Raw genomic sequence first — 15,330 nt, forward strand, 5'->3', positions numbered from 1 at the left:
ATCTCTGAGAACTTGTCAGAAATTATGCTGATAACAGAACAGGAGCAGCAGAAACACACGGGAATTAGGGCTTTGGAGAGAGATGAGCACTGCAGATAAATGTGCCTATGTCAAATTTCATGATTCAGATTTACATCTACTTAAAGACGAAGTAAACCCTGATGGGTTTACTTCCTCTTTCATTCCCTGCAAAGGCAAAGCATAATGGACTACTATGCATCGCATAGTAGCCCATTATGTGTCACTTACCTGACACAGGAGCCAGCGAAGTCGCCGCTGTCCCCTGTAGTCCGCCGCATCCATCTTGCTGGTGGTGTCTCGCAGCTCCGCCGCTGTCATTCGGCGAAGCCGCGATGACGTCACTCCCGCGCATGCGCACGGGAGTCGACACGCGCGGCAGCTCCATTCTTGGAAATGCCGCGCTCAGTGCGCCTGTGCACGCATGCGCCATAGACAGCGGTGCCCGTTTTCTGGCAAATAACTCCTAAACCATATAGGTTTAGGAGATATTGCTTGGACCTACAGGTAAGCCTTAATCTAGGCTTACCTGTAGGTCAAAGTGGTTTGTAAGGGTTTACAACCACTTTAAGGTTCCCCACTCAGGCTGTCAAGGTCTGATGAGTTGCAAAAACTTTGCATGGCACCAATGTGCCCTAAATATAATGTAAACTCTTATTTCCTCCATCTTCCAGTACAGCTACTTGAGAGATGGTTGGCTCCACCCTCTACAGGAAATACAAATCGGACACAATTTAAAAGGCCCCGCCCTTTCCTCTGACCCTCAGTTGTTTTGCGTTTCCAGACCCTCCAGGAGTGCACACCGAAACATTTGTTTTTTTCCATTGGTCTGGTAACTGGTTGGCAGACCCACTCTTGCGGTATATATGGCTAGACTAAGTGGTGGCTATGTCCTGATATAGTTTTTCTTTTTCCTAAAGGGTTCCCTTTTTTCAGTTTTTTTTTTGTGGGTTACTTGCCGTTTTTACTTTAAATCTGTGAAGTAGGGGAAGCCCGCCACCTCAGGGTGAGTGAGCCGGGGGGGGGGGGGGGTTAGTTTAGGTGTATGGTGCGCGATGGGGGCCTTATCGCTGGGGGGGCGGCGGCTGGGTGTATAATGCACGGTGTGGGCTGCAGCACCAGGTTGGGGGGGGGGTCCCTGTGGTCAGGTCCATCTGCGCGGTGCTGAATAGCAAAAAGTGGCCCGGTCAGGAAGGTGGCCCATGTAAAGCTTCAGAGCCTCCAGACAAAAGCTTCTTTACCTGGCTGTGTCTGTGCAATCGATTCCCCCAATGACTTCTATGGAGGCAGTCTGCTGACGACAACCTTTTTGACACCAGGGATGGATTTCGTGGCAGCCAATTATTCTGGGGACCAGGGTAGTCTGTCTTCACCCCCCCCCCCCCCCCCTTCACATCACAACCCCCCTTTACAGCCATGTTCCACTTCACATCCTTGTCCTCCTCTACATTGGAGTGACACTTTTTTCATGCATTTTCCTTTACATTTAATGTATAGGGGACTGCACTGTAATGATTAAAGTGTCCCTTTCCAGTGCAGTCCCCATTATGTCACCGTGCCCCTTTTACATTACACCTCCTGCCCTTCTGATGACATCGTCTGGTGGCAAGAGACCCGGGAGAGGGGACACAGGCTAAGTGGCACAGCAGGAAGTGAGCTTCAATAGCGGTTGCCGCTCACCTCCCATGTGGCCTGGCTATCAACGGGCCGCAGACCGGTACACGTATGGAACAACAAAAACTTCTTACTAAGTGCACCTGAAATATCAGAAATAATCGCTAAAGTGCCAGATTTTTTTTTTTTTACACGGTTTAAATGTCTTTAACTATAGGTAATTTGAGTTGTCACCCCTGCCATGCTGCCAGACAAGAGAACCTTCTATCAAGCAATGTTCCATACCATATATCTTACAGCAGTGATCCTGCCTAGTGAATAATTTGCCATAAGTTTAGCCCTCCAGCTGACGAAATGTTTATGAATCTTTGCTATATGCAGTGTGTGTTCTTCCTGTAACATGTTGTCTTAGTGTGTGGTTTTTTTCTTTTATTTATTTTTTTGTTGTGTGTGTGCGCAGGCTATATGGTACACAGCGGAGCAGGGTCTGGATGGCGAGGTGTACGGGGCAGCTAACGCGTGGAACGGTGTGGGGATTTTCTTTGATTCCTTTGACAATGATGGAAAGGTTTGTTTGCTTTGCTCTTGCACTTTGTTATAGTCATACTGTGTTACAGATTACACAAAGGACAAAGCTTGTTTACTTAACTGCTGAAAATTGCATTAAACCAAATTATCTTCTTTATCCCTACAAGACGGGTTGTATGAAATCGGATACAGTTCTTTGCTTTCACTTAAATATCACACACTGTGTTATGGCTTAAAATATTTTATACAGACTCGCAGATTAAAGTCAATAGACATCAAGAGCTTTGAATAGCACCGCATACCTCCACATACTGTTTCCACATTCAAAGCACATGAGCTGTATATTATTGGAATTACATTTTTCAGAATGTGTAAAATGAAGCCATTTCACAGAAGCACTGCTGGTTATGTACAACTTTTTTTTTTTTTCCTCCCTAGTCTTCTTCCAGGACAGCATATGAGAGACAGAAGTTTCCACCCACTGGGACAGCAAACATGTCCTTACAGTCGGGTTGAATGAAAAAAAATTATCCAATTTCCCCTTATACACATTTGAAGTGCATGGGGGATTCACTCCTGCTGTGCTATTGTGTTCAGATGGCGGGCAGACTTAACAGATTATATTTCAAGAGAATGGGCAGACCCATGAAAGGAAGCTTTTCTTCTAAAATACCCTTAAGTACAGGTTCCCTTTTGAAGAGAATTCTGAGCCCCGGTTCAGCAGATTTTACTGCCAGGGAGACTTGATAAAAAAATAACCAGTGCCAATCAGATTGATGTTCGCACTGGGACCCATGACATCTTGTGTCCTGGTGGAGTGGCGGGCTTGGTATTATCAGGGATCCCTTCAAGCCTTTCTCACATGGAACTGCTCTCATTCATTAGACTCTTTGGTAAGACTTCCACATAGTGTGCAGTCTCTGGTGTAGAATCCATTCACACCTACCACTAGGCCTCCTTTTTGAGTCTTCCCCATGTCTCGAAGAAAAACCATGGGCGCGAATACTCACGAATGGAGCACCCATGTAAAAAACATAATGCCTAGAAGGTCATTGGACCCTGGAAAAGACCAGGCAGCTGTTCAATTGGAAGAGTTCACTACAGTGTGGAGAGCTTTGAACGATTTCTTCTTCACAGATCATCACCTATTGGCCCTACCAGACAATGGTGACTTATATCAGAAGACACGTGACATGAGAAGTCCTTCTCTGCAGTCAGTAGCAGAAGTAATGTTTTTTTGGGGGCAGAACAAAATCTCAGTTCCTTCTCTTGCAATCCATTTGAAGGGTCCCCACAGTTGTCTGGCAGATTTTTTTGAGATGTCAACTACAGGGAGCAAACTGATCCCTATATCCAAAAGTTTTCACTTTCTGCAAATGGGCCTGTTTGCCTTGATCAAGATGGAACGATTCATCCTCTTCAACCCAGAAATCATGTAATGGGTCACGATGCCCTCACCAATCCCTGGAACGTCAATCTATGGTAAACGCCTTCCTTCCCCATTCAGACTCGCCGAAGAATTGAAAATTCTGCTTAGAGAATCGGAATCTGATTGCTCCATTTTTACCCAGGAAGGAGAATTTGTTATTTTCTGCCCATTCATGCTTAGTGCTGAGACTGGTTAAGGCAGACCTTCCTAATGAGCAGTTGGCTTATCCAGAGCAAAGGCTGTTAAGCATCTGCAATAGTCTTTTCATAATTACTGCAGTGTATGTAGCAAAATTGAAGGGATTTAAAAAAATTTAAAATGTGAAAATCTGTAGACAGTTTTTCACACAATGCAGTTATTGAGCATGAAATTCAGGTATGTAAGAACGTCTGATGCAATCTTTTTTCAAAAGCCATGACAAGCTTGAAAAGGTACAATTGCTGAAATGCCAAAGTAGCTATTTCCATTCACCTGGCAGATAATAGTGAGAAGATATTCAGGTTCGTAAGGAGTGCAGCATTAGTGTCAGTATGGTTTAAGAAGGACGATCCATGGGACCGCAGCTAACAATAACTGTACAGAAATTTAATCCAGCTCGGTCCAAAAAAGACACATTTTAACTTTCATATGAAGACAAATCTGAAGGAGATATAGAAGCTAACTGGCTGTAAAGGGAAAGGGATTAGGTTAAGGATAGAGAGGGGAGAGAGCGTAGATGGGGACATATAAGGTGGGTGAAGAAGCGAGGCGGGTCACTACCTGGGAGTGCTTCTCTAAGAAACCGTGTAAGAGATGTGGTCGGAAGGATACAGAACTGCATCAATATCCCAAAGCATGGGACATCATCTGTAGATGGTGATCAGTGGTGGTGTAGTATCTCCTTTTATCTCTAAATCGTTCTAATTCAATTTTGCTAGACGAGGAACCTATAAGGAAGGGAATTTGGACCCAACATTGCAGATCTGGCTTTGAAAGATGGAGGAGCTCTAAATGTGACCCAGACAGTGTCTACCTGCTTTAAGCCAACCACAGGACGTCATTCCTGTAACCTGCCTGTTTAAAAACCAAGTCAGGAACTGCGCTATGCTCTAATTCCAACAGGTTCCTTTTAATAGGCCTGCTAGGGAGAAACTGAATGATGCAAAATACACAAACTGGCATTTAGATACTTATAAGGTGGAAATGTTCTGGTAATCCCTCTCTGAGTGCTGCTCACACGGCTGTTGTGTTTGTAAAACATATTTGTTGAATGGAGGCCAATAAACCATCGGAGGGGCAGGTTGAAACAGCTTTAAAGTTTTAAGACCTGTAATTTAAAACTCGTTCACCGGCATAAAACCACCACAATCATAAAGAGGTTTAAACTAGTCTGGGATCTTCCCTTCATACACTGCCTAATAATAAAGTCCTTTGAATAATCTCCATATCCCAAAGGTGCTCTATTGGATGAGATGTGGTGAGTGTGGAGGCCATTGGAGTCCAGTGACCTCATTGTCCAGTGGTGAGATGATTGGAGCTTTGTGACATGGTGCATTATCCTGCTGGAAGGATCCATCAGAAGATGGGGACACTGTAGTCATAAAGGGATGGACATGGTCAGCAACAATACTCAGGTAGGTCGTGGTGTTTAAACGATGATAAATTGGTACTAAGAGGTCCAAAGTGTGCAGAGAAAATATCCCCCCCACGCCATTACACCACCATTATAAGCCTGAACCGTTGATACAAGGCAGGATGGATCCATGCTTTCATGTTGTTTACACCAAATTCTGACCCTACCATCTGAATGTCAAAGAAAAATCAACTCCTCAGACCAAGCAACATTTTTCCAATCTTCTATTGTCCAATTTTGGTGAGCCTGTGCGAATTTTAGCCTCAGTTTCCTGTTCTTAGCTGACAGGAGTGGCACCCGGTGTGGTCTGCTGCTGCTGTAGCCCATCTGCTTCAAGGTTCGATGTATTGTGCTTTCAGAGATAGTATTCTGCATACCTTGGTTGTAACAAGTGGTTATTTGACTTACTGTTGCCTTTCTATCATCTCAAACCAGTCTACCAATTCTCCTCTGACATCAACAAGGCATTTGGCTCCACACAACTGCCACTCACTGGATATTTTCTCTTTTTCGGACCATTGTCTGTAAGCCCAAGAGATTATGTGTGAAAATCACAGTAAATCAGCAGTTTTTCAAATGCTCAGACCAGCCCGTCTGGCACCAACAACCATGCCACGTTCAAAGTCACCTAATTCCCATTTTTATCCCCATTCTGATGCTCCCTTTGAACCTCAGCAAGTCGTCTTCACCACGTCTAGATGCCTAAATGCATTGAGTTGCTGCCACGTGATTGGCTGATTAGCAATATGTGTTGCCAAGCAATTGAACAGGTGTTTCTAATAAAGTGGCCATGGAATATATATACAAATGGAACATGCTGTAAAGCAGTGATGGGCAACCTTTTTGGCGTGGTGTGTCAAAAATCGGCAAAAAATCGAGCATAACTCGCGTGGTGTATCACTTCGACAAAAAAACATAATTTTTGCGCAATTTATAGTTTAAACTACAAAAATGTATAATTGCAATATATAATTGTATTTAATAAACCAAAAACAAATTATTTAACATACCTGCTTAGTAACTTCTTTGTTCATCAGTCAATTTCGTATGTTGCCCTTGATATTATTGAACTTGTTTGGGGTGCCGTGAACCAGGGCTGTGGAGTCGGCTGCTTCCAGCTCCACGTCCTCATCAACATGCCGCTCCAGCCCGCCCCTGCTATGAATATTCCTAGTGATGCGAGGGCGATGATTATGAATATTCATAGCGGGGACGGGCCGGAGCGGCATGTTGATGAGGACGTGGAGCTGGAAGCAGCAGACTCCACAGCCCTGCCGTGAACTGAGATAAGTGAGGGGGAGGGCGAATTCTTTAACTAACCTGCCTATTAGTGACTTTTTTGTTGCTGAATTTCATTGGCTAAATCTTCAATTGAAGGTTGGTATTTTGTACACTTCAGGCCCAAGAAAGCGCTACTAACCTCATCTGTCAATCTGTTTCTTTTGTTGGTTTTGATATTATTTAATGCTGAGAATAAGGTCTCACAAAAGTACGTAGAAGGAAAAATTGTGAGTAAAGCTGTTGCTATATTTGTCAGGGTGCTAAAAGTGTCTGGTAGTCTGTTCCAGGCACTCCAAATTTCCTGTTCGTAGTGGCACTCATCTTTATTCTCCAAGCGGCCCCTTTCCAGATTCTCAAGCTTTGACCTCAAGTCAACAAACACCTGAGCCCAGATGCTGTCTTGAAATTCTGCAAGCTGCATCTCCAAATCATCTATTTGCATCCATTGGAAACCATTTAATTCCAAACTATTGTAGACTACTACATCAGGATACTTAATTATTTTCATGGTCTGTTCTAGGCTTCTAAATTGACTAAATCTATCAGTAAACTGGTCAAGTAACGAGTCTAAAACATGCTGGTACTTCATATGCAAGAGTTCCACTTCATTTCGTACAGCTGCACTGGCCTTCTCAAAATGCTTTTGTACTCGAGGAAAATACTTATACGTTTTAGTTTCTACATCTCGCTTGAAAATTTTTACTTTACTTTCAAAAGCTTTTATGTATCCAAACATAACATCAATACTTTTGCCAAAACCTTGTAACTTTAAGTTCAGTTCATTAACATGAACAGAGAGATCTGTAAAAAACATCAGGGTGTTGACCCACTTATCATCATTGAGCTGAGGAAAGTTTCCCAGATCCTTCTCTTCAAGAAATACCTTAATTTCTTCAAAGCACTCCACAAAGCGCTCAAGAACCTTGCCTCGGCTCAACCATCTTACATTATTGTACATTAGCAGTCCACTGTAGGTGGAATCAACCTCCTGTAAAAGTGCTGAAAATTCTCGCTTGTGAAGGGGGCGAGCAGCTATTAAATTAACTATTTTTGTTAGAACTGACATTAAGTCATTTAAGTCAGTGAATCCTGCCTTGGCACATAAAGCCTCCTGATGGATAATACAATGAAAAGGCACAATCGCATGTCCAATAGCTTCTGTAAACAATTTCACAAATCCAACGTTTTTCCCCACCATGTTTGGGGCACCATCTGTCGTCACTGACACAACTTTAGATATATCAATGCTTAGGTCGCAGAATGTTTGCATAACAACCTTACTTATTTCGCTTCCTGATGTACTTGTTGGCACTGATACTAACTTTATCAACTCTTCTCTCATTGTGTGACCATCAGAATATCGACCAATAATGGCCAACTGAGCATGCGATGTGACATCAGTAGTTTCATCAAGAGAGATGGAAAAATATTTACAATTCCTTATGTCTCTCTTTAATTGCTGTTGTACGTTTGTGTTCAGTCTCATTATTCGGTCTTTTATGATATTTCTACTGAGTGGTAACTCAGATATTCTCTTAATAATTGCATCTTTATTCTGCATATCGTGAAATAGAACTGGCGCACATCTTAGGAGAGTTTCTTTAATAAATTCTCCCTCATTAAGCGCTTTTGCATGCTGAGCTATGGAGTGAGCAATGCTCAAACTTGCAGAGTTTAAATTTGTAGAGCCTTTTATAAATTTAAGGATGGAGTTAGATTGGCTCTTATAAAGGTGTAGCTTCCTGGAAATGTATTCCCTCCTATCATCCTCACTTTTTTCCAAGAGCTGGGAATGATTAGTTTCAAAATGTCTATTTATATTCCACGTTCTGCTTACTACCGTTTCAGTACATAGAACGCAAAATGATCTGCCATTTTTTTTCTATAATGCCATACATCTCGCTCCATGTCTCTTGAAAGGGTCGGCCACTGCTACTACCACTCCCTTTACTTAACCTTTGTTTTTTATTTTTTGGGTGCTCCATCAGTGGGCCAGTGACAGCAGATAGAATTATAGATAGCCAATTAGGGGTTAACTAGCCTAACAAGCTAACACAACCTCCCCCTCACTTATCTCTGTTATTGTGGGCAAGTCCATGGCACCCCAATAGTTGCTGCTAATGACGCTCACAGTTCCCGTTGGCACTCCGCTGTTCCCTGCTGTGGTGCGGTCGTAACTGACAGTCCCAGGAGTAGACTCTCTGTGCTGGCCTGACTGGAGAGAGGCGCGCACTGTTCCCGCGCTCCTCTCCTGCGGGTCCTCCCTCGCCGCGCTGATGACGTGTGTGCGCACGGCACGCACGCCTTACCAGCAGCCCCTGCGCTCAGAAAGGGGCGGCGGCGATACAGTGAGTGTGGGCGGGGGAGATCACACGTCCCGCCCCCCCCCCCCCCCCCCCCGCGTTCCTCCAGCACAGATTCTTTCATCCTCGGCGGCCGTGCAGGAGCCGAGGATGAATCGCATGAAATCCTGTGCGTGTCACCCCAAATGGCTACGCGTGTCAGCACTGACACGCGTGTCATAGGTTCGCCATCACTGCTGTAAAGTGAAACAAAAATGTTAATAAAGACAAAAAAAATTGCAGGCTTGTTTATGAATATCCTCAGTCTGAGAGGGCAGAAAGGCTTGTGGCTACATCCCCCGTGACGTGGAGATATTCTCAATCCCCTTACTGGGATGCTATATTTTTGTACAGGAAGTGTATTTTTGTTGAAAAAAATAAACTTGCCTACTTGCAGTCTTTTTTTTTTTTTTTACTGTACCCTTGGCTGCACATGTCAGTGTGACTGAACTCCTGTGCATGCGCTCCTGTGTGAGTTATGTCATCATGCACCAGCCAAGCAAGGCGACCTACAAGACCAGCACCCAGAACAAGCTGGGAAGAAGATGACAAACGGCAATGAAGATGAGGGAAGTATTGCAGACTTTAGCTCCACGTTAATGAAACCAGTTGGTATTCATATACCCAGGTTGTCACTTGTGTCAAGCCGTCAGTATTTACTTAAAGTGGAACTAAGAAATGAAAATGGGTGGACAGGCAGGTTTTTTTAATGCAGAAGAGACGTGCTTTCTCTTCTGCATTAAAGCTACTTAATCTACCTGTCCACCTTTGTACAGTAAGCTGCGCAAGCACAGCTCACTGCACAGATTCGGCAATACCGAATCTGACAGAACTCCCACGCATGCGTGGTTGTGGCGTTCTCTCGGGCCAGAGATCGAGACCTGGAAGTGCAAGCGGAAAGTTCCAGGGATGTTTATATTGCTGGATTAAAGATGCAGTATAGTTCCACTTTGATAGACTTTTACCAGCTCAGCCTGGGGGCCTTTTCTTTAGCAGATGTAAAATCTTGCAGACTTCCTTGTTCTTGGTTTCATTTAAAGGAGAAGTAGGGTCAATGGGTTTTTTTTTTTTAATTTTTATTTGTCTTCTGGAGATCATAGGCGTGAACTTCCTGCTGCTCTCTTTTGACCCATATTCAGCCAATCCAGGCTTTGGAGAGGTCCTAACTTTAATGTTGCGATCCGCCCAGATGCCTGGACCAGCAGCTGGCTCAGCCTCCCGCCCCCACCACAGCCTGGCACACTGGTAAGAGCTGGAGGAGCAGAGCAGTGAGTCACCAGCTCTCTGCTCACTAAAGACCGACAGTAGACTCCCCAATAAAATTGTTTGCCTTCCATAACTGAGATAAATCCTCCTTCATTTGTGTCTCGCATGCCCCCCCTCCCAGACGCCGCAGATCACAGTGGGAGGGATTCAGCAACAGGCCGTGCTGCCAGTCCAGAAAGCAGCAGGCAGTACTAGGCATGGCCTGAGGCTGATTGACAATTGGCTGCAACAGGAGAGTGATGATGCTGCTTTGAATTCAGCAGCAGTGCAGTAACAAAGTTGCCCCATCACAAGAAGCTACATGAGATGAACTTTGTTGGCAGGATCGATAGATATGTGTGAGAAAATTGCAGGGCAACAATTTGGAATGTCATTTACCTGCTCCTTCCTTTTCAGAATGAGTAGTCAGCGATCATTGGCTCTGTCCTTTCATAACTGAGCATCGTAAAATGTGTCCATTCATCATCTTCAGTGCAGCTGAGAAAGGGATTGGGGAATCTGTCCTCCAGTCCCTTTTCCCTGTCACAAAGGGGAGAGATGTTGGGGGACTGTTTAGACCCCTGATATCTCACCAAAGCCCAACAGAGTTGAAAAAAAAAAAATGTTAATATTTAAAAGTAAAAATAATTTTAAAAAACGCTGACACTGTCCACTCCACTTCCTCTCAACACCCCCACCCCCAAAAAAAGAAATAAATTGGAAAACATGAAATTAAACTACTGACACAGTTCCACATCTTCAGTGCTGCATGTTGGTGCCACTGTCACATGACTTTAAAAAAAAAATTAAAAAAAAGGGGGGGGGGGGGCACTGTAATATGAAATGTGATATGTATCCTGGTAAATTCAACTGATTTTTGCAGTAAAGTGTTTTAATTTTAAGCGTTTTTTTTTTTTTTTTTTTTTTTTTACATTGTAATGAAAAGATTACATGCAATTTGCTTTAAGGACCCTTTTGTGTGCTAACTACATACACTATCCAAGAAAATATCAAGTATTTTCTGTACTTTATTTTTTATTTTAGAAAAACAATCCGGTGATTTTGGTTGTGGGAAATAATGGAAAGCTCCTGTATGACCATCAGAAGTAAGTGTGTCTGGGTGTTTATTTTTTATTTTAATTTTTTTTCTCCACTTGTCATTGCTGTTTTAATGGGGCAGTTAATTCTGTGCCTCCTGAATGGCCGTCTTTTACCAGCACTAGTATGCAACTCACCCGGTGTGCACTCAGGGAATCGCACCCATGTGCCATATAGAGAAACAGCCAACCGAGGATGTGTATGTGTGAGCTGCTCAGGCTGCATGGGAATGAAGTTCTGTATCCACCACTGTGAGTGCTGGCTGGGAAGGGAGCTGGTCTATGCTCCAGGCGATAGTTCAAGAAGGTAACTAGGTGTCCTGGGAGCCACACATCAAGTCAAAACCCAATGTATGGTGGTAAATGGCCGTCTCAGTCTGGACCATCTGCCAGGCAATGTGCCCAATGCATTTTGTCCTGCCCTTGGAGCTTACACATGGGGAACTTAAGTAAACTCCAGGGGCAGAGTGAAACCAGGTGTCCCAGAACACCTAATTACCTTCAACTATAGAGAAACAGTTTGCCATATACATGCAGCCGAGTGTCCCAATGGAGCACCTGTACATCTCTGTGCCAGTAAAAGTCAGTTTTGCAACGTGGAACAGAGTTAATCGCTCCATGTGAACGGAGCCCAAAGAGCAGACGGAGAATAGCAGCTAAATGGGCAACTTGAACACATCCATTTTACCTGCCAAAGATAAGCAAGTAAGATTTACTTTTTTTTTTTTTTTCCTACTACAAATGATGTTGTTTGATAATTTTGTGGTCCATTAAGGCGATATTTAAACCCATGAACAGAGATGTAAAATATTGCAGCCTACAGGTCTACGTTTCCTATGCGCGCTCCTGATTTGGACTACAAATACCTCCCCCTCTCTACCTACATGACATTGGGGGAGGTGTGCTTTAGCTTACAAAAAAGACCTGGGAAGGCTGATGACATTGAGATTTCAGTTCAGTGCACCGGGGTTTTCAAGGGCACTGGATTTCTGGCAGGATCAACAGCTATCAATGTGTAGCCGGACTGGAGTGTGAGAGGAGCAGCACAAGGAGCCAATCGGTTTATTACTGACTAAAAGCATGCCGATAGGCGGGATGAGCGGAGTTTCAGAACTTATCACTATGCTGCTTCTCCTTTCACTGTCCAATCAGACGTGTGAGTCTAGGAGGACCTGGGCTCAGAGGGAGGTAGTGGGTTGAATAATGCTGGACTTAAGATCAAGGACATCTAGTGGCAGAAAAAAAAAGTACCGTGGGGGGAAGTCTCTGGAATAAAGGTGAACATTGCAAAGAAGGCCGATTTTATCATTTTAATGTGTTTTTTTTTTTTTTTTTTTCCTGTCTTGTTTCTGACTGGAATCCTGCTTTCAGTGTTTAAGGTTGCAGAATGCTTGGTTGGCCACCACCTGTATGGTGGTGATCACTAAGTCTAGGTTCACATATGTGATGCAGCCCAAAGTGGTTTTGCGTGAACAAAACACATGGACGCAGATGCATGGAGGTGCCAATAAAAATGACGGTCCCCCTGAACGTGTGCTAAAGAGCAGTGCGTTTTGACTGCGGGTCAGGAACGTGCATGATTATGCACGTGTTCCCCACCCGCAGTCGAAACGCACTGCTCTTTAGCTTGTGTGCAGGGGGCCTTTCATTTTTATTGCCACTTCCACACAGAACAACCATGTTTTTGTTCACGCAAAACTACATGGTGCTGCAGCACCATGCTGTTCGGTGTGATTCTTCTTATAACAAAGGGCAGGGGACTTCTTTCTAAGCAATTCTTGCGGGTGGAGCAGGCCATTAACATGATACTTTGCTTTGTGGGCAAGGCAAAATGAATATAGCCCCTGTCGTATTCACATGGCAATACTGCCACTGAGCGTGACCTATTCAAGACTGTGCAGGCCTTATTGGGTTAAAATAAGCACTGAGGAGGCAACATATCATGTCCTCACTGCTTGTCAAACACCTCTGAAAACCAATCCACCACAGACCCCTTTTCAGAGGGGCAGCAAGGTATACTGCATGTGGAAACTTCAATTTTTACTTTACTTACATTTCTTACTAACAGAAATGGCAGTAACAGTAGTTGTGTGTATTTGCAGTGATGGAGCTTCTCAAGCACTGTCCTCTTGTCAGCGAGATTTCCGAAACAAACCGTATCCAGTTCGAGCAAAGATCATCTACTACAAGAAGACTTTAACAGTGAGTATCCCTACTATGGTATACGTGGCTTATGCTATAAATAAAAAAAAAAAAAACCTCTCTATCTTTCTTTTCCTTGAACACTTTCTTTCCACGCTGTTCATGTAGGTAATGATTAACAACGGCTTTACACCCGACAAGGACGACTATGAGTTCTGTGCCAAAGTGGACAATATGGTCCTGCCCCTGCAAGGCTTCTTTGGGATATCTGCAGCTACTGGAGGCCTGGCAGGTTGGTCATATATCTGTCCTTTAAAAAACATACGTGTGTGTATATATGTGTGTGTGTGTGTGTGTATATATTTCCCTCAAACAAAAAAAAAACATACACAAGCTATACTGTAATTAATAAGCACCTTTTTTTTTTTTTTTTTTTCTGTGAAAGCTCAATGCAATGTGGCAGCCTGGAGGTGTTTTCTGCACCGTTGATGTACAGAACGACTCCAAAAATGTCATGTCCCGCTTGGGTGAAGAACTGCACTAAGATACAAGTCAGGTTTTAGGCATCCTCTGCAACAAAAATTTAGTTTTTAAGTGAGATACTGCCTAATGTTTAATCACCACCTAAAGGGATGCAGGCGCTGCAATTTATTAGGACATCAGCTGATTAAAGCAAATTAATCACGTGCATTCAGAATCACTGTGCACAGGACATTGTCTAACAAAAAGCTATACCTTCAGAGCAGAAACCAGTAGGAATCTGCAATAAAGTTTGTTCTTGCAATATACATTGGCAACAAAAGTACTCTTTAATTCAATACCCATGATCTATTCAATAGAGGCCTCTGATGCAATGTACTTGACCAACTGCCACTTCCCAACAGCCCCTAATTTTTTCCCTGGCAGGAGTTGTGGTTGTTTCGTCTGGGAGTGTCCATAACCCTTATTCCATGCAAGGACTAACGGGACTTGAATGCCAATGAAGGAGATATATCGTTATACACCTTCTGCCCTGTTGGATGCCTTACAGAAGGGAAAAGCATTTCTAATTGAACCTACATATGTAGTGTTGACATTCTGGTTAGCATTATTGTTTTAAGGTTTATATTCATCCTGCGTAAAAAACATTAAATAAAAATCCCTTTTTTTCTTTTAGATGATCACGATGCACTGTCTTTTCTAACTTTCCAATTAACGGAACCTAGCAAAGATGCAGTGAGTATTTTATTTTTTCAAAAATATTGGTATGGCATATTTCTTTTTCAAAAAATAAAAGTGTGTGTGTGTGTGTGTGTATGTGTGTATGTATGTATGTATGTATGTGTGTGTATGTATGTATGTATGTATGTGTATATATATATATATATATATATATATATATATAAGTGTGTGTGTATATATATATATATATTTTGCATCATATTTATCTGGAAGTGTGTACTGTTGGTATGTCCTTTGGTTGAGCATGTGCAGGGTGACTATGCAAAAGCACAGTTGGGTGATAAGTACAAAGTGTTGTCACCCCGTAACAGGTCGTGTCTGCACATGGATCTTTATCTGATGGTGTTTAAAAAGCTTGAAAATGTTTTGAAATTACAGTGACATGTTTACGTCTATGAAATCTTAGTGTTTGGGTTTTTACATATGCTTTAGTAATAATAAAGGTGCCCATTCTGCCCCTAGTCATAGCAGAAGTAAAAACTGCCTGCACTTTAAAGAGGAAGTAAACCCTGATGGGTTTACTTCCTCTTTTTTTCCCTGCAAAGGTAAAGCATAATGGACTACTATGCATCGCATAGTAGCTCATTATGTGTCACTTACCTGACACAGGAGCCAGCGAAGTCGCCGCTGTCACCTGTAGTCCGCCGCATCCATCTTGGTTGTGGCGTCTCTCGCAGCTCCGACGAATGACAGCGGAGAAGCCGCGATGACGTCACTCCCGCGCATGCGCACGGGAGTCGCGTCTCGGAGCTCCGACGCTGCCATTCGGCGGAGCCGCGATGACGTCACTCCCGCGCATGC

General features: G+C 43.4%; 1 protein-coding gene across 1 annotated transcript in view; it reads left to right on the forward strand.

Moving 5' to 3' along the window:
• LMAN1 (lectin, mannose binding 1) overlaps positions 1 to 15,330 on the forward strand; it is a 66,703-nt gene that overhangs the window by 13,131 nt on the left and 38,242 nt on the right. The window contains exons 3-7 of the mRNA XM_077462908.1: positions 2,093 to 2,200; positions 11,114 to 11,175; positions 13,269 to 13,368; positions 13,477 to 13,600; positions 14,465 to 14,523. Of these exons, the coding sequence (XP_077319034.1) occupies positions 2,093 to 2,200; positions 11,114 to 11,175; positions 13,269 to 13,368; positions 13,477 to 13,600; positions 14,465 to 14,523 (453 nt within the window). The remainder of the gene's footprint in view (positions 1 to 2,092; positions 2,201 to 11,113; positions 11,176 to 13,268; positions 13,369 to 13,476; positions 13,601 to 14,464; positions 14,524 to 15,330) is intronic.

This window comes from Lithobates pipiens, unplaced genomic scaffold (assembly GCF_037356315.1).
Source record: "Lithobates pipiens isolate NorthernLeopardFrog02 unplaced genomic scaffold, aLitPip1_a1.2 Scaffold_3, whole genome shotgun sequence".
Taxonomy (NCBI): domain Eukaryota; kingdom Metazoa; phylum Chordata; class Amphibia; order Anura; family Ranidae; genus Lithobates; species Lithobates pipiens.